The 23,932-nt window shown below is 31.9% G+C and overlaps 1 protein-coding gene across 1 annotated transcript in view; it reads left to right on the top strand.

Annotated features, from left to right (window-relative positions):
- Positions 1-23,932, top strand: part of LOC127726451 (ATP-binding cassette sub-family C member 5-like) — a 122,816-nt gene that overhangs the window by 87,421 nt on the left and 11,463 nt on the right. The window contains exons 8-21 of the mRNA XM_052233828.1: positions 10,122-10,207; positions 10,948-11,121; positions 12,016-12,078; positions 12,214-12,298; positions 12,668-12,816; positions 13,433-13,540; positions 15,965-16,067; positions 16,556-16,605; positions 17,597-17,668; positions 18,552-18,676; positions 19,222-19,294; positions 19,851-20,054; positions 20,647-20,797; positions 22,960-23,118. Coding sequence (XP_052089788.1) covers positions 10,122-10,207; positions 10,948-11,121; positions 12,016-12,078; positions 12,214-12,298; positions 12,668-12,816; positions 13,433-13,540; positions 15,965-16,067; positions 16,556-16,605; positions 17,597-17,668; positions 18,552-18,676; positions 19,222-19,294; positions 19,851-20,054; positions 20,647-20,797; positions 22,960-23,118 — 1,602 coding nt within the window. The remainder of the gene's footprint in view (positions 1-10,121; positions 10,208-10,947; positions 11,122-12,015; positions 12,079-12,213; positions 12,299-12,667; positions 12,817-13,432; positions 13,541-15,964; positions 16,068-16,555; positions 16,606-17,596; positions 17,669-18,551; positions 18,677-19,221; positions 19,295-19,850; positions 20,055-20,646; positions 20,798-22,959; positions 23,119-23,932) is intronic.

Genomic DNA, 23,932 nt, shown 5'->3' on the forward strand with positions numbered 1-23,932 from the left:
ATGGCATCAATTACACGATTGACGACATGAGATGTAATGTGCATGCTCAGAGGACATAATATAGGTTTAGAAAAAAGGATTATAAACTAATTTGCCAACATCAAATCATCTAATTGATGCCATAACATTTTAAAATACACTACAGTTATCTCATAATTTATGATATTTTATTGGCAGGAATAACTGAGCATGCTGATTAACTTTGCAATGACATTTCATATTTTTCAAAATATATAGTTGCAAAATTTGACCAAAAAAAAAAAAAATCAGGGGCAATAACTCCTTCAACAATCTTTTTAAAATCTCCTGAAATTTTCAACAGTGGTACCTCTTTACCTAGTGTCATTTTGAACTTTTGTACTTTTTTTCTGTAATGTACATGTATACGTTTGGAAATGTAAGCTAAACATGCTTCTTAACCCATGTTCTAGGTTTAAAACAGCAACCATGATTTTTTATTTTGATTGACAGACCTGTGTATAAGTAACTCGCAAATTATAATGTAGATACCCAAAGAATCTTTCCTTCAAAGTTTGGTTACAACCAGTTCAGTGGCTTCGGATTTTTTTTTTAAATATTTAAGATGTCAGATGGTGACCAATGATGGCAAGTGATAGGCAATAGCCCACATTGACATTCTAGCAAAGTGAGCTTAAAAAGGTGAGCCAATATTATCAGATTGCTTTCAGGTATCGTTTTGCCTCTAACAACTTTGCTTTCAAGTTATTCTCATCCATAAATATTTTCTCCAATGTTTGAAATTCACGGGATCCTTCCATTACATAATTGTCAAGGCCCTCAACACTTTTTCTTACTGATGCAGCACATTCTGACAGAATCTTATAGAGTGTGCTCTTACCTGAAAATTATTATGTTAATGATATATGTAAATGATGTTTTACCTTTAAAGTAACATTGATTATAAAACATATATATATATAAGTGATTCCGTTATGCAACATGTCTAATAAGTATACTTTTCAGGACCACCAATTGCCGTGCCAGTAAAAGCTAGCATTAGCATGGTTAAGATTTGTTTATGTTTGTTACATAAAATTTTAACCCTACCGAGTTGCTCATGCATTTAATGCAGACTGAGGTGATTTTTTCACTAAATGTGATACATTTGATCATTGGCTAAGAATTCCAGATATAAACCTCCATTCAGTGAATTGGACATAAACACAAAATTTAGCTGAAATGAATGCCAAATTGGTCATTTTTTCACTTACATGTACTTAATGTAAGCGCATAAAATAACTTTGATGTATTCTTTAATTTGATGTAGACAAAAATTGTGTCAAACAAAAGTATTTTGCATTGATGCACTTTCATTGTGTTGATCATTGAAGACAAACAATAACCTTACCTAAAGGGCTAATATTGTCTTCTTCGCATAGCTGCAAATATTGGCTGATGAGTGAGCTAGATGACAGACTTCTGATAACATTTGGTATATTGATAATTTCACCAGAGTCTAGCTTAAGAGTTCTTTGACCATATGGCAGGTCTTTAATTATGTGACTTGATGTGATAAAGTCAATGAAATGATCGAGACTGTTGGCATTTATTCTCTCTCTTTTCTCAACTGTGACATTCACTGGTAGTCCCGGTCCTTCAATGTTTGTATGTCGTTTGGCCTCATAAAACCTCCAAGAAGTTAATCCAGGAATAAACTGTAAAATGAGAAATTAGACGTCTTACATTCTTAATAAAGTTTCTATTTTTCGACCACAAAACTTGATACCAAACACATCATCTTTGAGCTGGTATCATTCCTGTATTGGAATTTACACCAATAAAATTATTTGATTTGATTTTATTTGATTCTTTGATATATATATATATATATATATATATATACATTGGCAGCTGACATATATTTCTAGTACTAATGTAATTTTAATGTTTCCTTTTGACACAGTTAAGGGTTAGGGTTAGGTTGCCCTGTGTGAGATTTTTTATTTTGTGATTTCTGTTTTTGTTTCTTTTCATAATTTGAGTTCACTACATGTGTTTAAACAATTTCCAACCTTAGTCTCCAGTTTCTGAGTTTTCTTCAACTCCTAAACAATTTTGGATGGACAAAGGGGAATAACTCTCACCAACATAATAAGTCATCTCTGATTTTCCGTTTTGTCTATTAAAGGTGTTGATTGTTGTGACCTTTAATAAGTTAATGATTATCAAATGAGAAGTTCAAGAAGGTGAGTTCTTAGTTTTTAATTGACTTCACTAAATTACCTTCTGAGCTCCTTCAAAATTAATTTTAAATAATAAACGGTAAAGTCGACATGTATATTACTGACCACAAATAAAACTTTATTAACCATAATTTTGTGCATATCATGTATTTGTTTTCCTTTAATTTGTTCAACAATGTTTACTGTTAATTATTTTTATTTTAATATGGGGTGCTGCATAAATCAATAGATATGGGTATGTGTGCCTACTCTAACTTTTCATGTTGTTTCCTATTTGAAAACACCGTTCTATTATAGTCTTTTAAAACATATGTGTTTGTATAACAGCTACCTAAATAAAGCTCATTAGATGAATGAGTAAAAGGAAAATATGTGTGCTTACCATTTCCCAACCACCACCTTGTTTATGTCGCCAACCCTACCTTTTTTTCTATCGCCAAGATGATAAAATTTGGGTAATAAAATGTTTCCAACGCAAGTTGTCAGGGGAGATATAGTTAGGGGGAAGGAAACTATCTAAAGTAAAAGAGGAAATAGGGATAGTCTAAAACTAGATTGTTGAAAACCCGCAAACAATCTCAAATTTTCTGGATCTTCAAAAAAAAAAAGAATTCTAAACTACCTACGTTACATTTTTTGAAGGATAAAAACTAGGAATACATATTTATTTTTTATGTCCTGCATGAATACTTACATGTACACAAATTCTTTTAAACAGACCATTTCTGTCAAGGCAATCCACTGTCTTTAAAAATAAAAACAAAGAGATTTTTAATATATATGTCAAGAATTTCATTTGAAGCAAATACATGTATTTAAAATAGGACAATTGCAAAAGCTATAATTTTTAGAACCATTGATTCCTTTATAAAATTTTAATACATGAATTAGAAAATGTGTGTATGAGACACGGGACGTCCCACTCCTTATCAAAAATGTAATAGCTGCAAATGTAGGGCAGAGTGACCTACTTCTTCGTAAATTTTTGTGTACTCCTAAAATATCAGTTATCTACATCTAGATATGACCCTTAACTCAAAACCTAATTAAGTTGCTCATGCTGAAAATTACATCATAGTGAAGCCTGGTTAAACTGTAATCTATCAATTGACCAAATATCAAGTCTGCCATGTATATAGTAGCTGAGATATACAGGCAATACCCATAGAAATGCCTTTTCAATTTTGGATAATCTATAACAGAAACAAAATACAAACCCTTTTCCAACTCCCTGCCAAAGAAACATATTCCTCTTCCTCATATCCTGTATATACAATGATATCCTAAAATAAAAATGTAATGTTGCATAGATTAAAATAATAACAATTTCCTTGCATGCCATTGATTTTTGCTGAAATAATAACTAGTCTTTGAATATGGAAAGTTTCTCGAAATTTCCTGCCTTTTTTGGGGGGGAACGCTTGCAGAAATTGATTATTGAGCTGCTATATCGTATGCATTGAATGTTCTATGATGAATTTCAGATCATGTTGAAGTTCGTTTCACTGCACTGTTTATTGATGAAATAATGGTATTGCTGAAATAATGGCCCCTTGGACTTAAAAAAAACCAGTTTCCTTTATATATTTCTACTAAAATAGTTTCAGATAATCTGCTGATACTTAGTATGTAATTCTGCTATGAAGAGTTAAAGATCAAGTTATGATTTCATTCTGTATTGCTGATTTTTTTTTTAAACTATAAAATGATGTAAAGAAGAACCAACCCCGCCTTAGTTTCAATTCTGGAAAATTATTGCCGATTGACAACCTAGGCTCTTCAAATAATGTACTGTTATCACTCAAATTTTACCTGCAAATGTGTCTGCTCTGCTTCAGTTACAGTTTCATGTTTGTCAAAAACTGGACCATTATAATTTGTGGGAGCCTTGATGACTTCTTCACGACAAAGTCTACAAATTGCTGTAAATAAATAAAACACAATAAACACTTAAAATCACATTTATATACATGATATATAAACACTACATTTATATTCAATTGTGTTGGATATGAGAGAAAATGTTGGACAGAAGTGTCATTTTTACAGCATGCATGCAAACCCTCTGATCTTTTACAGTACAATACAAAAAGGATGGACGGACAAACAGTGTGACTAAACTCCAATGGCCTTCTTTAATGATAGAAGGAATCCATGACAAATCGCCCCACATTTAATCGCCCCACTTTTCACCAACTTGCCTCACCATCTAAAAAATTGTCCCACTCTTGGTTACCAACTCGCCCCACTTATGAAAAAGGTTAAAATTCCATTGAAAATAGGTTGGATAACTTGTCCTACTTATGAAAAAGGGTAAAATCCCATTGAAAATAGGTTGGATAACTTGCCCTACTTATGAAAAGGTTTAAAATCCCGCTGAAATAAGGTCTGCCGATTTGCCCCACTCATGACAGATAATGAGATAGATAAACTACGATTAATTAAGTAATGCTAGCTCGCCCCACTTATGAAAAAAGATGCAATCCCATTGTATATCTATGGGGCAATATACTGCTCGTGCACTAGCTTGATCTTAATCTTCATGAAGTTTCTTAATGAGGTCGTAGAAGGCTGGCTTTTAATCAATGGATTGTCTGGGACTCATTTGAGCGTCACAGAAACGCACAAGTAGACATAGTGAATGCATGACAAAGGCTACTTTACTTTTTAAAATTTTAAAACCATGCCAACAAATTTCTCATTTTTTTTAAAACCATAAGCAATTCTGTGTATATTAGTTTTCATTTAAGTGGGGCGAGTTGGCAGACCTTAACATTATATATTCATCTAGATTTTACCTTTTTTCATTAAGTGGAGCGAGTTGGCAGGATTAAATTTAACAGGATTTAGCCCTTTTCATAAGTGGGGCGAGTTGGTAAACAAGAGTGGGGCAATTTGCCAGTGGGGCGATTTGTTATGCTTGAGCTTCCGATAGAAATGATCAAAATGAGATTTTGTTTCTTTTCATGAAATCACCTTATTCAAATTTCTATCATAGTAAATATCTTGATAGCATCAACCCCCCTTTTTTTTCCCAAACCTTCAAAATCAATATAAGATGGTAAAAAAATATCAATATTTATAAGGTTTGATTTTGACACATTAATGGTAAAAAAGTATTTTTTTAAATGATATAGAGTCAATAATGGACAGTGAAAACTCCATAGGCAGTGTCTTCGCGTAACCGCATGCGGGTACGCGTAGCCAAATTAGCCTTCTTAGGCTACGCGTATCCGCCTCTGGTTTTATAATTTAATGTCATCGGATCGGGAATAAAATTTAAATCAATCCGGAAATTATCGCAATAAGTGAAAAATAAATTATTACTCTCAGAGATTTTAAGATTTGAAATGTCAAAAGTTTGAAAAAAAAAGTTCAATGCCGATTTTATTTTTACTACGTCCCTAATACGCTTTCGTAGAAACGCTCCTGGTTAGTCTTTAAATAATAATAACTATAATTATTGATATAATGTAATAATGGAATATACGATATTTTTTTAGATGAGAATCAAATTAAAAAATGCATTACAAACAAGTGAGAAAAACAGAAACAAAATAAGAACATTTCAAGTTCTTAGCATTAATGATGAAAAATAAAATAGATTATCATTATATATAACACATTATTAATTCAAATAAATTTATCCATCATACATAACACTTAATTTTCCTTTTTACCTATATATGAAGACCTGACATATTTTATCATATTTCAGTTGCAACAGTAGATTGAAGTAGCAAACTATAAATCCGGAGTTCTGAATGGATACATAATTATCAAATGCATATAGTTTTAAATTGTTTGGAATTTTATCGTATTACTTTAAATTGTGTATACACTCAAACTTTTTTTTAGTCGTTTTAGATATTTTAAAATTTTTGTTTCTGTTTCGAATTTTATTAGAAAATAACTTTCAAACTCGAGTTTTTTAAACATATATTTATTCAAATTCAGTATTATTTTATTCTTTTAATGTGCATTTACATTTAATTTCTATTTTTCTAACTAATACATTAAATACAAATTAAAAAGTACTATTTTTCATTATCTTCACTGAATTCGCAAAATCAGGAAATAACCGATAATTTTCATGTATCTTTCACGTTTCATTCCCGATCATATGACAGTTTATTATAAAATCGATTGCAGGTACGCGTAACCTATGAAAGTCAATTTGGTTAAGCGTACCCCCATGCGGGTACGCGCAGACACTGCCAACTCAATATGAGTGGGCATATTTTTACAACACTGAACAGTATGGAAAGGTTCCTAGATATACTTCCTTACAAGGCCTTGAAGGCCTTAAAACAATACGGCAAACAGACTCTTTTTTAAAGGCCTGCCAGAATTATAAGGAACCAACCATTTAACTTGGAAAAGGGAGGGGGGCATGTTTTTTTTTTTCTCTGAAAACGGATTTTGATTCTGAAGTGTGTGGAAAAATATTCTGGTCAGCAAAGGAAGAAAAAAGTATTCTGAGAGAGGGTTATTGCCATATGGAAAGGACCATTTAACTTGAAAAAGGGAAGTCAGTTTTATTTCTGGTCAGAATGTTTTTTAGCGACGCGGCATGACAATATTTTTTTCAAATTTAATTATTTTCTTTTTTTCTTCCCTTGCTGACCAGATTATTTTTTCTCTCACATTCTGAATCAAACTAATTTGTTTTTTATTGATTCAATAATTGCTGACTATATACTAACGTGTCCCAACAGGAATGAAAACACCTGTACTCCTGGCAATATTGGTGTGCATTTCCACACTGACATGGCGGTCACCAGCTTTTGAAGAGGTGAGGCAGCAAATCAATGGGTTGACTGCAGAAATACCACATGTCTGCCTTTTTTTTCTCCTTTTTAAATTCTCAAAGCATATTTCTTTATGTTTATTGCATATTGTTAGTTTGTCTGTGTATCCAGATTGCAACAAAGAAAAAAGTAAAATCACAAAAATGCTGAACTCCGAGGAAAATTCAAAAAGGAAAGTCTCTAATCAAATGGCAAAATCAAAAGCTCAAACACATCGAACGATTGAACCTGGTTTTAAAGCTAGCTAAACCTCTCACTTGTATGACAGTCGCATCAAATTCCATTATTTTGACAACGATGTGTGAACAAAACAAACAAAAACAATACTAGTAGGTAAAAATGTCACAAATAGGGGTTAATAGTCTAATTCGGTAGGTCACATTCGTGAAAAGGGAACGGGATTGTAGTTACGACATAAGGAACATATCCTATATCATCTGTGAAACGGATATTCCATAACGGTCAACCAACTCGTGATGGCGTCCGTAAAATTTACAAAATGATGATTTCAATTTCACCATTTGGAACTCTCGGTTAAAAAATACAAATTCACAATTGGGAAGCTGAAATCATCTCTTTGGTCGTAAAGTTTAGTTTTCAACCGACCCTCATAGTCAATTTCTAGATATAAGTCATAATCAAATTGCAAAATCAAAAGCTCAAACACATCAAACGAATGGATAACAACTGTCATATTCCTGACTTGGTACAGGCATTTTCTTATGTAGAAAATGGTAGATTGAACCTGGTTTTATAGCTAGCTAAACCTCTCACTTGTATGGCAGTCGCATCAAATTCCATTATATTGACAACGATGCGTGAACAAAACAAACAGACACAATAGGTAAAAATGTCAAAAATAGGGGTACAGCAGTCAACATTGTGTTATCATCTTAATCACTATAAAAACAAACAAATGTAACGAAGAAGCACAAAAAGGCATACATCAAATTTAACATCCTCATTTTGCTTTATTATTATACGATTATATTTATCTATGTAAAATCCATCCATAAAGGATGGAGGGTTTTAAGTACTGGCGTAACATCGCGCGTTTGAAATTCGCACAGGTAGACATAAAATAATTTTGTCGTCAAAAGTATGACGGGATACATAAGTACAGAGTCACGTCAAATGCATATCGCAAAAAACAGACTTAACAGTAAAAGTAATATTAATAAATAAAATAATTTTGTCGTTCAAAGTATGATGGGATGCATAAGTACAGAGTCACGTCAAATGGATATCTCAAAAAACAAACTTAACAGTAAAAGTAATATTAATAAAGACAAATAAAAGAATACTATACTAGTAACACGTTTACTTATTAAGATGATAAACAACGTCAGTACGCAGAATCTATACTTCAAGACCATCGTGTATTATTTGTGAAGTTGATACGGAATATTTATCAACAAGGTCTTGGTACCTTCCGATGAACTTTTTTAGAAAAAGGACGAGACGTTCTTTGACATACCCCTGGTTCATCAACTTTCTGCTCAGACACTGGTGACGTTTTACAAAATCTGAGTAGGAGCTAAAAGCTCTTGAATACCGAATAAGTTGGGAAATATATATCCCATATGCAGGTGAAGTTGGTATATTGCTACTAAGGTGGGGGAAATTGATTATTTCAAAATTAAAATCGTCTCGTTTGTCATAGATTCTGGTACTGAGATGACTGTGTATATCAAATTCGAGGTATAAGTCTAAAAATGAGGCGGAGGAAGCCGTGTCTGTTGTTTCGTTAATTTCTAGTTCTGGTGGATATATTAATGGAACCCAACCAGAAAAGTTCGGATTGTTAATGGAAAGAACATCATCAATATATCTAAAAGTGAAATTAAATAACCTGGCTTCTTTGATCTTCTTGTTTTTGACAAGTGTCAGAAGGAACTCCGATTCATATGAAAATAAGAAAAGGTCGGCAAGGAGAGGCGCACAGTTCGTTCCCATAGGAATGCCGACAATTTGTTGAAAAAGTCTTCCTCCAAATTCAACAAATATGTTGTCAATAAAAAAACTCCAGCATACTGATCACTTGTTCCTCTGTGTAGCATGTTTTACCCTTTTGTTCACTATTAACAAAATATGCCTTATGGTATCCCAAGAACATTCAGACAAAATACATATTTGTTCATCATTGGAAAGAGATTTCAGTGGGAAAATGTCACCATTGCATATCTCATTGTGCTTCAAATAGTCATTCACAGTACACATGGCTATAATATCTACTAAGCAGACGATATTTATGATTCTCCCTCCATTCAACTTTCTTTTTCCGTTACCCTGCAACAAAAGAGCTCCTCAAAGGGAGGTAATTTGGTGGGCCCAATAACCAAAAATATCACAACAAACGCTCATTGTTTACCATAGTTCCAATGAAATATTTTAGTAGGGATTCATTTGCCCATAAATGTTTGTTTTATCTATTATTTACAACATAATGTTCAATTCAAATATATTAATGATTAACTGTTAAATGGCTGGCTTTTCTTGAAATCTGAGCATAGAAATAGCTGATGAAGACTACTTTCTTTAGGGAAAATCAAGTATAAATTAATGTATTCTCAGTTTTTAAAGAACTTTTCATAATATCATAATAAGTTGTAAAAAATATTGATATTGAGGTGCTTTTTTGTGTTCAACATGTACACAGCAACAGGAATTTCTGCAAATTGTATCTCAGGCCATTATTCCACATTGTGACATGTACAGACTACCACTATCAGTTACCATGGAAACGACAAAACATATCATTTTTGTGTAACATAATTTTTTTCTCATCTTAGCCTACTAAACACAATTACATCAAATATGGGGCATTTTGGTTTGGTGTGTGCCATTTGATTTTGGTGGTTACACAGAATTGCTCTTAAGAGCTTTGTTAAAAGTGTTCTTGTAACAGTCAATATAAACAAACCAACAGAAAAGAGTAGTTATTGTTTTTAATATGATGATTTATAGCGTACCGTGCACATAATAATTATCTTCATTTAGCTGACATCCACTCTTTCATCAAACAAAATTGATTCCATTTGTTCGTCAGCGAAAATCACATATCAAGTAATGGCTTCAGCTACACGGCATTGTATCATATTAACAGGTATAAGGTTTCGGGCTGGATTTCTTGGATTGGCATACAGAAAACTCCTCAGACTCCAAAAAGTGAAAGGAAAGAGTTTAGCCGAGGTAATATTTATAACTTTCTGGACACAATGTTACCTTATGCATATTGTCATAGATGCTCTGAGACTCTCAGTTTTTGTTTGATACCTTGATATGTCTATTCTTACTCGATTTAAGAGATTTGAACATTGGTAAACTACTGTCGCCTTTATTAAGAATATTTATCAGAAATATATGAATATATCTAAATATTTAAGAGCGAATAATCATGATAAGCCGATGATTGATATGGATTAAATAAAATGTAGCGGATCGAAGGTACAAGGGCATTGTAGATATCTTGAAGGGGACAATTTTACACCCACTGTCAAAGCTAAATGACAACGTAAAACGTCAAAATATACATACACTTATATTTCTTGTTTAGAACAATTTTCTTTCGTCCACCACTTCCCTTCGAGAACATCTTCCGCCATTAAATTCAACTACATAGCAAAGAAAAAAAATCGACATCAAATAATTAAATTAAATCAATAAATCATTCTTTTGTAAAATTGAAAGGGTTTTCGTGAAAATATCAAATTTAACTTTATACAAATACATAAATATTAAACCAATGTTTTTTTTTTACCCCAGATCATAATATTTCATAAGGTTGATATTTAAAAAAGTACATGCAAACGGCCTATCCGACTGTTGCATAGCATGTATATTATTAAGCAACAAAATCAGTTGCCTTAGCAGGGGGTTGGAAATGTTTACAATTTATGAAATATATGTTTACATGTGTATTTACATTTCAGCTTATCAACATATTTGGAGGTGATGCTATCCGTGTGTACGTGAACTGTGTGACCTTTGTATACATTCTTGCTCTACCAATATACATGATTATCGGTGCTGGATATACATATTACCTGCTAGGACCCTGGTGTTTCATTGCAATGGGGATCTTTCTGTTGTGCTATTTACTCCAGGTACACAGTCTGTTCTCAAAGCTTTTGAGATTAACATGCACTAAAACTACACCAGTTTAAACTTAATAACTTTTGACTAAACGAATCAAATTTCAATATCAAGATTGAAAACAATAAGACATAATTTCCTTTTCAAATATTTCATTTCAAAAAGAATCCATATGAATCATACTTTAAACTCATCGAAGACGTATTTGATACAACATATTAAAATTGTTGTTTGCAGTTGACCTGAGATAAATTTGGCTTTTCTTTATAGATTCCTTTTACTTCTAACGTTTAAGTTTCTACGTATTTATAAATTCCTGGAGTCGGTTTCACAAAAAAAACTCTTTGTATACTGATTTGTTTATGACTTATGATCAATCTTAGTCGTAAGTATTTTTGTGAAATCGACTCTTGGCTTTCAAATGGTTATGAGCGTTCCGAACGCACGAACATTGTAAAATTTTATTTTCATTTACGACAACGCACTGTAACATATATATATCTTTAAGCATCATATTTGATTGATTTATATCAATCCATTACCCATTTCTGCAAGTATTCTTAAATTTGCTATTATACAACAAAAAAGCGATTGAAGGATTTTTTCCCAGAGTATTCAATATGAGGTTATTTCAAAATAAGAATGACTTGCATAAGATAGCTTGACATAAGGCGTATGTATTTTAATTGTAGAAGAAAGTTTAACATTTTATTTATTCTATTTAATGAATTAGTATAAAAACTGGCAACATTAGTATATTTCGGTAGAAAACATTTACGTATTTTTATATTTAAGATAGTTAAAATGTGAATAAGACGGTAGCATGACCTCCATATATCTTCAACCCTTTTTGTTGCGCTTCATTCAATATCTTTTATGAATGTGTATTTTTTTTACTTTTTTAGGGAGTGTTGACAAAAGGCGTCGAAATAGTGCGTAGAAAAACCCTTCAGCATACGGACAAACGTGTATGTATTATATACAAATATACCTTCAATTATTAAGCCGGCAATATATTTACATATTTCTTGTTTTTTAACAAACCGAAAAAAAAGCGATATAATTGATAATTATTTAAATCATTAACGTCTCGATCATTTTAGGTTAGAAAAATGACAGAGGTTCTCAATAGTATGAAGTTGTTGAAGATGTACGCATGGGAAGAACCATTTGAACACACAATATCTGGTAATGTTGTCTTTACTATCAATAATCTTACCTGACACCGCCGAAAATTTGATTTAAACAAACTTTACCTTCAATAATCTTACCTGACATCGCCGAAAATTTGATTTAAACAGACTTTACTATCAATAATCTTACCTCACACCGCCGAAAATTGGATTTAAACAAACTTTACTTTCAATAATCTTAACTATGACAGCTAAACATTTTCTTCAACCAGAATAAATTTTTACTTTAACCCAAATGAAAAAGATGGCATTGTGCGCCCTATAATATTATTACAGAGAGTTGTAAAGGTCTTTTATCATGCAATATACTCATTGAATTGTAAAACTAATGAGTGAATTCAAAAATCTGCAAATTTTTTTACAGAAATAAGAAAACAAGAAAAGAAATTCTTAATGTTTGCTGCCATTATGAATTCAATAAGCGCAGCCGTTATCCCTGTTACTCCAACACTGGCATCAGTAGCAACGATATCTACATTTAGAGCTTTTGGAAATGACATATCTGCTTCTACTGTAAGTTAACTCTGTATACCTTACTTGATGCCAGTTGTTACACACTTTATAACAGACAAAGTCACGAAGTGTAAATAGACTTCACTAAGTTTTAGAATTAAACTCACCAAATTCAACAAATATATTTAAAAAGCTTACAACAAAGGCATAATTTTAAGATAAATTCGGAACGTATTACTAACATATATACATATCTTTTGTTTTCTGTGTTGTTGGGGTTATTGTATCTTGTATATATATCACAGATCGTTTTCTATTGTTAAAATGAATGCACCGTACATGTATTCTAGTAGTTCAAAGAACATAGTAATTGTAGCTAAAACAAAAGAGATTAATATTCAGTGGAACTTATCTGCCAGGACTGTGCCATCTCAATGGTGTTTATTCGTAATATGTCTTAATTTTTAAATTCTGGTTTGTTTTATGACAACATCGCTAATTTCAACCCTGAAATCTTATTATTTTTTCTTTTTTGTCGCAATTATTTTAATTTTGGGGAGACTTATACTGCCTGTAGTCTATCATAATTATTAGAAAAAAAACATCTTCTCAATTACTCTTTAAAATGAAAACTACATAGCATTTCTATAATTTCCCTGGTCATTTACTTTTGCAGGCATTTGCTGTTGTCGGTACATTGAGCTTTCTAAGAATTATTGTTTCTTTAATTCCGTATGCAACTAGAATTCTTGGCGAAGTTCGTGTTAGTTTTGACAGATTAAAGGTAAAGGGCTATATACAAATTTTATGCCTTCCTGATAAATGCAAATAAAGACTATTACATCTCTCATCTTAATCATGCTTACAGAACCAGATCTACAAACCTCCCAAGCTACCATTCTTAAAAAGGTCACAAAAATTACTATATCTGATGCATGACACAATTTTCCAACCTTGCCTAATTAACCAAACCTATCCTTGTGAGTAATTGATATTATTATTTGTGCCTATTGTGATACTCATGATGCATTTGAGACGTGTGAAGTACGCAATAACTTTAAATTACTAGTTTAACATACTTTTAGCACGTTTGTGACACATCTAATTTAGGAATTAACCTAAAAAGGAGAAAATGTTAATCAAACGAATCATACAATGTCATAAGTCATTTCATTTACATAGAAGTAATATATAAACCTCTAGTTCTTGTCTGTTAAAACTGTGCTGTAAAAGATTTTAACCGCGGGTTGCACATAGTGCAATTCCGGCTTCTACTATTTGCATGAAGAATGTTGGGCGGACGAAAGGACGAGCTTCGAAAGCAGGGTACCTGCTTTGAGTAACTTTCCTGGTTTTTGACCAATTAAAAAAAAAATACAAAACTTTCTGAAAAGATTATATATACGTTAAGGGTGTGTTCTTCGATGTATATAAAAGGTATCCAATTTGTGCGAAAAAACCCCTACTTTTTCAACTCAGAGCATTCAAAATGGAATATAAATAAAAAGATGTGGTATGAGTGACAATGAGACAACTCTCCATCCAGGTCATAATGTATAAATGTTAACAATTATAGGTCAAAGTACGGCCTTCAACACGGAGCTTTGGCTCACACCGAACAGCAAGCTATTAAAGGCCCCGAAATGACTAGTGTAAAACAATTCAAACAGGAAAACCACCGGTCTTATCTATATAAAAAACGAGAAACACTTATGAACCACACCAACAAACGACAACCACTGAACAACAGGCTCCTGACTTAGGACAGGCGCATAAAAATGCAGCGGGTTTAAAATGCGGGAATGTTTGTAAGAGCTTGCAGCTGCTACCCAGAATTTAAAAAACGTATCCAGTGTCTGAGCAGAAAGTTGATGAACCAGGGTTATGTCAAAGAACCTCCCGTCCTTTTTCGAAAAAAAAGTTAATCGGAAGATACAAAGACCTTATTGATAAACTTCACAAATAATACATGATGGTCTTGAAGTATAGATTCTTGGTACTGACGTTGTTTAACAGCCTAATAACGTGTTATACTGTTCTTTTTATTTGTCTTTGTATATTTTTAACCACTGCTGTTTATTCCATTTTTGGTAATATCTTTTTGGCGTGGCTCGGTATTTATACAACCCACCATTGTGTTATTGTGCTTTGGTATTTTTTTTGTATTCTTGTCTTTCATTTTTGCTCATGTGTTTTGTCTATAGAATGTCGATATGCCATTTTGTTTTTTCTTCGATGACATAGCCGTTTGTTTTTATAGTGATTAAAATTATGACACAATCTTGACTGCTATACCCCGATTGTCGACATTTTTATCTATTATGTCTGTTTTTCTACTCACACATTGTTGTCAATAAAATGGAATTCTATGCGACTATCATACAAGTGAGATGTTTAGCTAGCTATAAAACCAGGTTTAATCAACCATTGTCTACACAAGGAAATGCCTGTACCAAGTAAGGAAAATGACAATTGTTTTCCATTCGTTTGATGTGTTTGAGCTTTTGATTTTGCCATTTGATACAGGACTTTCCGTTTTGAATTTTCCTTGAAGTTCGGTATTTTTGTTATCTTACCTTTTTTATGTACATCAAAGATGGGCACTTGGAATTTTTATTAATTTACGTAACTAGAACAGAGTACCACTATAGTGAAACTAAGATAGTTTTCAGCAGTTTAATTGATGGAAGGTACCCATTCAATTTAGAGTATTGGTTTGAATGTTTCAATACATTGGGGACATGCACCTTTTTGTATTTTCCCCCAGAGGATGAAACTTCGTCAATATAAGGCATTCATTTATTTTCGTTTATACCCAGTTTCATGGGAGGAGAAAACAATGCATTTTGTGGATACTCTATTCTGCATACAAACCTTGTTTTATTGAAAACTTCTATTTATTGTTCACCTTTATTTAAAGGACATCCGACTAATACCAATGAATCAACAGTACCCCTTTTAACGATTTTAAACGATATCTTTTGCAAGACTGATTTAGTTATACATGTAGATATTTCGATTCTTCCTTAGCATTTTAAAAGATGCACCCAAAACAAATCAATCATTACTATGTTGATATTAACATTAAGATGACCTTTAAATTTCTAACAGTAAGTATTGCAAGCCGGCCATTGAGTGTTTGCATTTTTCAAACAATACTTATATATTATACTACATAATAAACAAAAATGTTATTATTTTTATTTAGCGACTTCTTGTGCAAGAGGAATTTTCGACACATAGTGACAAATGTATGAACCAAAATAACGCAGTAGAATTGGACAATGCGTTCTTTATGTGGGAAGATGCAAGTATTTCCGAAATGGGAGCAAAAGCAAAAGCTGCAGTGGAGGCAAAAAATAAAGCAAAAGATCGAAAAGGTACAGCTTTATCTTTCTTTTCCCTTTATGTAAGCTGTCAATCTTATAATATTTCTAAAAAGAGATATTTAAATAAATCGAAATTAAAATCTTACACTCAGAAATTCAACTTATCTCCTTTTGTTGACTTACATAAAATCATCACAGATACCAGGTTTAATATTCTTGTACGCAAGACGCACGTTTCATCTTCAATTGATTCATCAGTGACGCTCAAATAAAAAAAAGTTAAACAGGCCAAGTAAAATACGAAGTTAAGGAGCATTGATGAACAAAAATTCCGTAAGGTATAGCCAAATACAGCTACGGTAGTCTATTCTTAGGGTAGAAGTAAATATTACAAATAATACATTTGTTACTATGAAAATCCGATATTTAATGTATTCACAATTTTTAAGACAATGTTTCGATTTTTACAGCATCACCAGGATCATTCCACATAGAGAAAATGAATTTTACAGTTCAAAAGGTAATATGTAATTTTCTATTTATTACTTTTACCTTGTAAAATAGAACCATGAAGTATATTATGGTTTAGTATCAACATGTTTCATACAGAATGTAACCAAAAGTTAGCATGCAATTATATATCATATGCAAATAAACTTAAAATTAAAAAAAAATATGTTTGAAGAAACTAAAGTTCCAACTCCCTCAGGTAAAGTTGACCTTATAAGAATTTGGCTATTCTTTTAAGTCCCTGTTGGTCATATAGCTCCTTACATTTCGATGTATTTGTACATCCCTGACGGTTTGAGCGTTCATGATGAAGTAAATCCAGAAAAACACCTCGGCCGCACGGAATTTATAAAATGTGTTATTTTCATTTAAACATTCTTTAAGATTTACAATACTATAAAAAGCTTATTGCATGAATAATGGTGAATAATATCCTTCGTAGAATATACAATGCCTTGCAAGACAATCTATACTACTAAAATAAAGGTCCAATTTGTTAGCCGGCGTGACGTAAAAATGACGAATCAAAGAATTCAACTTTATATACTAATACAGGACAATGGTGTTGATTTAAAATTTCACCATTCCAGGCAGAGAACATTGTGCACCTCAATACAATCAGCATGATTTCATCAGATGACATTACGAATACTAAAAATCCAAACTAAGAATAAGGTGTAGGTACTTAATTCAGTCACGGACCCGCGGATTTGTTCTTGTATATCCCAATATTTATGCAATAAACCTATATAAATTATTGTTGTACCTCAAAAAATAACACACCTTTAGACATTCTGAATGTGTATGTAGAAAGACTGGTCTATATATAAGCTAATAACGCATCAAAAAGAGTTGAACTTCCAAAAATGAAGCCTTTTTTATCCAAGATATTTAGAAATTTATAAAAATATATTTGAAAATATTTATTGTTTATCATAACATTTATTGTAAAGTGAAGCTCCATACACTTACGGAACAACCTGTATATGTTTTTATTGCAGGGAAAACTGATTGGTATATGTGGCCCTGTTGGATCAGGGAAGTCATCATTAATGGCAGCTATATTGTCAAGGGTAACGTTTTTAAAAGAAAATTGTATATTTATATTTGTGTTCCGAATCAGACTTTGTCATTCTTACAATTTGCAAAGTATGTTTCAAACCAATGTGAAAAACAAAGAAAGAAACCTGATTAATTGATCATGATGAGGATTCAATTCACCCATAAACATTATTATCTTACCTCCTATACATTTCTAGGAATATGATTGGTTAAAAGCGTCCGCGCAGAGACCGTGTATATTCCATATTAGGTTAGTAGGGAGGCGGGGCTTATTTCAATACACGGTTAGTAGTGGAGTTACGACTTTGGCACTATTTGATTATTTAAATGTATTGAAAGTTCTGTTTAATATTGTTATATCAAGGTTGTTGATATTAAATTGTTAATGTTGACATTAGTTTTTTTTGTGCAGACAAATGGAAGTAGGTTCTTAAAGTTGAACACTTAAAAAGATATGGTATGATTGCAAATGAGACAACTCTAGCTTAAATTCAACAAATAAAGATAGTCGGTAAGATAGATTCGTTACATAGTGTGCTAATACGATATATACGGGGTCAGTAAATATCGTATAAGGTCACTAACACACTATGTAACTAATAATATAATATTTGTGCCTCAAAGAATTTATGAACATTTAAAGGGAACATACTTATTTTTCAATTATTTGAGATAAAAATATAAAAATATAAGAAAACGTTAAACCTTGACTTCTGTAATGACCAAACAAAATATTTTAGATTCAACACGATCAGTTGTAATATATATACTTATGTTTTGATATTTAACTATTTGTCCGTCATCTAATGTAATTTTGTCTTTTGTAAGTTCATTCTTTTTGTGTTGTAATTATTTCTATCTGTAATGATGATACACACATCAAATTTCATTTAGATGCCCTTTATTTCTGGACATGCGGCTGTGAATGGTAGTATTGCATACGCTGCCCAACAAGCCTGGATATTTAACGACACTGTACGAGAAAATATTTTATTCGGAAAATCTTATGAACCAGAAAGGTATGGCCTCATGAAATGTGTTGTGTGTGTCCTTGTACTATGTTTAAGACCTTATCAATTCATTTACAAAAATCAACAGTGTATAACAGTCTTTTTTTCATCTGAATTGACTAGGATTGTCAGTTTTTCCGCCGAAGTTCTATGGTTCTCTCCAGACATTCTGGTTTCCTCCACCAATAAAAACTAACCGCCACGAAATGACTAATAGTGATAAAAGTGGCGTTAACCACAAATCAATCAATCAATCATATTCAGTATAATGATGTTAAACATAACTCGAATCATTACCCATATAAATTGCATTTGGAGAAGGACAATTATTTTCAGAACATTTGTTGGTCTTATAAAAGCAAGTATTCAAATAATTAAAACTCGTCTACATGCAGTCCCTACATATGTTTAAAGATTTAAAGAACCATCATACACCATTCTACCAGTATTCATATAATTAATAATATTTATATATGGCTTTACAGACAACTCTTCAGTGTGAATTTTTCACGTTCACAAACTGTTTTTTGACATTTGCAACATATTTTTTACAGGTATCAAAATGTTATATATACATGTGGACTTGAGCCTGACTTTGCTATTCTTGATAATGGAGATGAGACTGAGGTATGGTATTTTTTAGTGTTTTATATTTCGGCCTCGTAATGTTTACCAACGGTTAATTTGGTGTGAAACCTTTCACATTCTTTTTTCTGCCAAATCTGAAAACATGGATACATAACGGAACAGTGGATATTAATATAAATGACCAAGCATGCACATGACATGTAGTATGAGAACGAAATAATTTATTGTATGTTCATCCCTTCTGAAAAAGTATATATGATATCATTAATTAATTCTGTTGATAAAATTCTCTGATGAAATTATAAGACAGTGTCACCGTAAATTTGAAGATTTACATACATGTAATAGTGTCTTAGAAATGTATGTTTTCTATTTACACAATAGTATACTAGTATATGCTCTCAGTTCTAATAAAAATGATCACTGTAAAATGATCTATATATAAAGGAAGGTATGTTTTTAGTTGTTGTCCATTCGTTTGATGTGTTTTATCATTCGATTTTGCCATTTGATTAGGGACTTTCCGTTTTGAATTTTCCTCGGAGTTCAGTATTTTTGTGATTTTACCTTTTAACTTGATTAAATTAATTAAAAGATAGGTGACAGAGGAACAAATCTAAGTGGAGGACAAAAGCAGCGTATCAGCTTGGCTAGAGCAGTTTATAGTGACAGTGATATATATCTCCTTGACGACCCTTTATCAGCTGTTGACGTCCATGTTGGAAGGCATCTTTTCCATACTTGTATCAAAAAGACGCTTGCTAGGAAAACAGTAATCCTAGCAACTCACCAACTACAGGTACATATATAAATGTGTTCAAACAGTTTAATCAATTTAAGAATATTTTAAGTTATAAAGATACAACATTCGATGAAATTATGATACCACGGTATAAAGAGAAGATGTAAACAATTTTAATCAAATGAAACAAAATGATATATATTTAAAAATAAATAAATACAAAATAAAACATTCACAATATTTTGAAAAATGGTATATTAATTCTTTTGTTTTATCTATTTAAATAACCGTTCCCCGTTTAAGTGTTTCGGTACTGGTATAATTAAAATAAATAAATGCATTTGGCTGCCTGTTAAAAATAAATTCTGTTAATGACTATGGGATTGTACTTACATTGTAAATTCAAACTTACAACTCCCTCAAGCTAGCTCGACTTTACTTTTATTGCTATTTTCAAGCACTAAACCTTTAGTTTTTATGCTCTCAAATATATATGATTTTGGTTCCGAAACAAGACAAGTACAAGATGAGTCTCTTAAAGATATAACTTTTTTTTTTGCCTTTCACCATAACAATTTCAAACTGTTGTAAACCCGATAAGCCTTGTCATATAAAAGAAAAATGTTCACAATCAGATCATTTCGTTTAGTATCTAAAACATTGTGATGAAATAGTAGCATTCGAAGATGGTGGCATTGTGGAAAGGGGACATCATGATGAATTGCTCTTACAAAATGGATACTACAAAGAGATGATGGATAAATTTCACTACCATACAAATACTTCGATGGAAAAGCAATGTATGTATAAATTGATCACCTACATAGGAAACCTTTTATAAATACTCATTTAACTGTTGTTATACATGTACACTACATAATTTCAATAAAGAAAGAGAGGCGAACAATATGACAGGGATATACCAGAGAGGTGTCACATGTGGATCGGGATCTGCTTCCCCTTCCGGAGCACTTGAGATCAATCCCAGTTTTTGTTGGGTTCGTGTTGCTCAGTCTCTGGTTTTCTATCTTGTTTTTTGTACTGTTGTTTGTCTGTTTGTCTTTTTCTTTTTAGCCATGGCGTTGTCAGTTTATTTTCGACTTATGAGTTTGAATTTCCCTTTGGTATCCTTCGCCTCTCTTTTTCAAACTCATTAGTCGAAAACAAAGACAAAGACATGACAAAATCGAAAATCGATGAATTAACAAACTACAATACACAAAACACAACATAGCAAACTACAGACTGAGCTACACGAACCCAACCAAAACTGGGGGTGATCTCAGGTGCTCCAGAAGGGTAAGTAGATTCTGCACCACATTTGCCACCCGTCGTGTTGCTCAGTAAGAACTTTCGTTTTAATTATAAAGTCTCCCAAACAAAGTTTTGATATTTATTTGTTCTTCTTCTTCTTCTTCTTCTTCTTCTTCTTCTTCTTCTTCTTCTTCTTCTTCCGCCACTTTTAAATTTGAGCTTGTCCGCACCCGTTCTCCAAAACCGCTAGTCAGATTAACTTAGAGTCCACAATATGTTAGACTAACATATCTACAGGTGCAATCAGGGTTTTGTTTGTGCAATGGGGGTACTTTGAGGGGCTAGAAGAAAGGAGGGGTTTACTATAGAACCCTACGGGATTTAAATTTTTTTTATTTTCAAATCATTATAATTGAGAACAGTTAGTGATAAACACCTAGGGTCTTCAGTAACTACCATTGGAACATATGGCCTTCTGAAAGATCAAAAGGTCAATGGTTTATTATGACCTTGACCTTTTACCTTGAACTTTTTAAAAACATGTATTCAATAGTGAGAGTCCTTAGGGGTTTATACTTATGGGTTTTGTTTGGGAGACTAAGTAACAGCATCCTGTTACAATCATTTCTTTTTACAGTTATTGTTCTAAAACGTAAGAAGACAGTCAGAAATGTACTTCTTATCCACTGTTTTCTACATAAGGAAATGCCTGTACCAAGTCAGGAATGTGACAGATGTTTTTGAGCTTTTGGTTTTGCCTTTTGATAAAGGACTTTCCGTTTTGAATTTTCCTTGGAGTTCGGTATTTTTGTTGTTTTACTTTTTGTTTGTATAAATTTACGAAATATTTCTGTCATCTGATCATACGAAAGCTTTTTTAAAATTAGAATAGCGTCAACCTACTTGTCATATTGTAGAAGTAAAGTTACAATTTTGTAAAAGTATCAATCCTATCTCCTTATGAGTATTGCTGATATTTTCTCTTAAATTTAGATGAATTTCTGAGAGATAAATTTTAAAATTATAGATGTTGTATAATATTAACCAGAAGTGTAGGAAATAATTATGACGATTGCATAGTTACATACGCAAAACTATAGTTGGTGATTAATTATGTTTGTTAAAAGTTGGTACATAAAAGGTAAACATATTTTCGCTAAAATAACAAGCATAATGCTTAAGAATATTTGATGTTTTATTTTTGGGGACAGTACCTTCTGAGTAGTAGGAAAAATATTAAAAATAGAAGGGAAAACGAGTTTGAATCTCATATCTTAAACACTTTAAGTTAGATGGCTCAAATATTAGTGGACGTTACATTTTTACTATTTTGAAAGTTTAATTTTATAGTGTTACATAGAGTAATTTATGTTACGTAGATATTTGAGTCATCTCATACATTCTTGGTCGAAAATTTTATGGCAATTCAGCAATTTTGAAACACTTTGAAATATTTTTTTTAAAGTTAAACGATTGAGAATAATGATAATTATGTCACCTATGCCTTATCTGTAGATAATGGAGTGCAAAATGTTGGCAAAAAATCCAGTAGTGTCTTAATTTTGCACCAATATGATTAGAGCATTAATAAAGTGTTATTTTTCATTTACTCTGTACATCAATTTACATATGCATATACCATACGTAATATCTATGAAAGTTTCTGAAAGTTGATACACATAATACGTTATCTGTATTAAATTTTAAGTACCAATACCATCAAAGTCTAAAAATGAGGATACCAGTAATTCTAAAATAGCTACAAATGGTGTCCAGTCGAAAAAGAAAGATCTTCCGAAAAATAGCTCTGCTAACAGTGTGACAACAAACAGCTCTGCAAACAATGTAACGCAGCAAAATGAAAAAGGTAAGTCGTTGGCAAAAATGATGATCAAAACTATCTAACATAGTTGGAGCATTTTGATAGCTGTTTATTAGTTACGTTAATCATTGTTGTGCAGGTGCTTCCAGGGATGCACATTTTATATCAAATAACTTTTTCATAATAGTCTAAAAATTCTGTGACCTGGTTTCACCGTTCGTAATACCTTATTTGTTATTTAAACTTTAAAAATAGCAATGTAAGTTTGTCATACCAACAACAGACTGAATGTATTATTCAAAAATTGAATGCCTCTTTTTATACTTTTGTTTTGGGTGTAAAAGCGTTGACCGACGCACTTATTTATGAAAAAGCGCATATTAAAAATGTGCGCAGGATTAACGCTTTTTCATCCCTATAAAATTATAAAAAGTAGCATTCAATTCTTATAGTAACATTTTATGCAACAATCATGAAATTAAGTGTTAAATCAAGCTTTTGTTTGTTTTTTCAATGCATTATTTCAACATTGTCACGGATAGCATGTGCACTTATAGCTGCTGTATTTTATACGGATATAAAATATGATATAAGAGACCCTCGCTATGGTTGTCAGCCTTTAAATCTCATTGTAATATTTGGAGTGTACGACTATAGCAATATCAAACAATGATGTTGTTGCCCGTTTCATATTTGTCGACCTGTTGATCCTTCTGAATGTCCGTCTTTGTTTAATTTAATTGTTGTGGTTTGTAAAGTCCGATGGATATTCCTGATCTTATATTCCATATTCAAGTATTTTTCCCTCATTAATCTTCTGGTTATCCCATTAACGTATGTGTCTATCGATATATTCATA

Source organism: Mytilus californianus, unplaced genomic scaffold, assembly GCF_021869535.1.
Source record: "Mytilus californianus isolate M0D057914Y unplaced genomic scaffold, xbMytCali1.0.p SCAF_17, whole genome shotgun sequence".
Classification (NCBI taxonomy): Eukaryota; Metazoa; Mollusca; class Bivalvia; order Mytilida; family Mytilidae; genus Mytilus; species Mytilus californianus.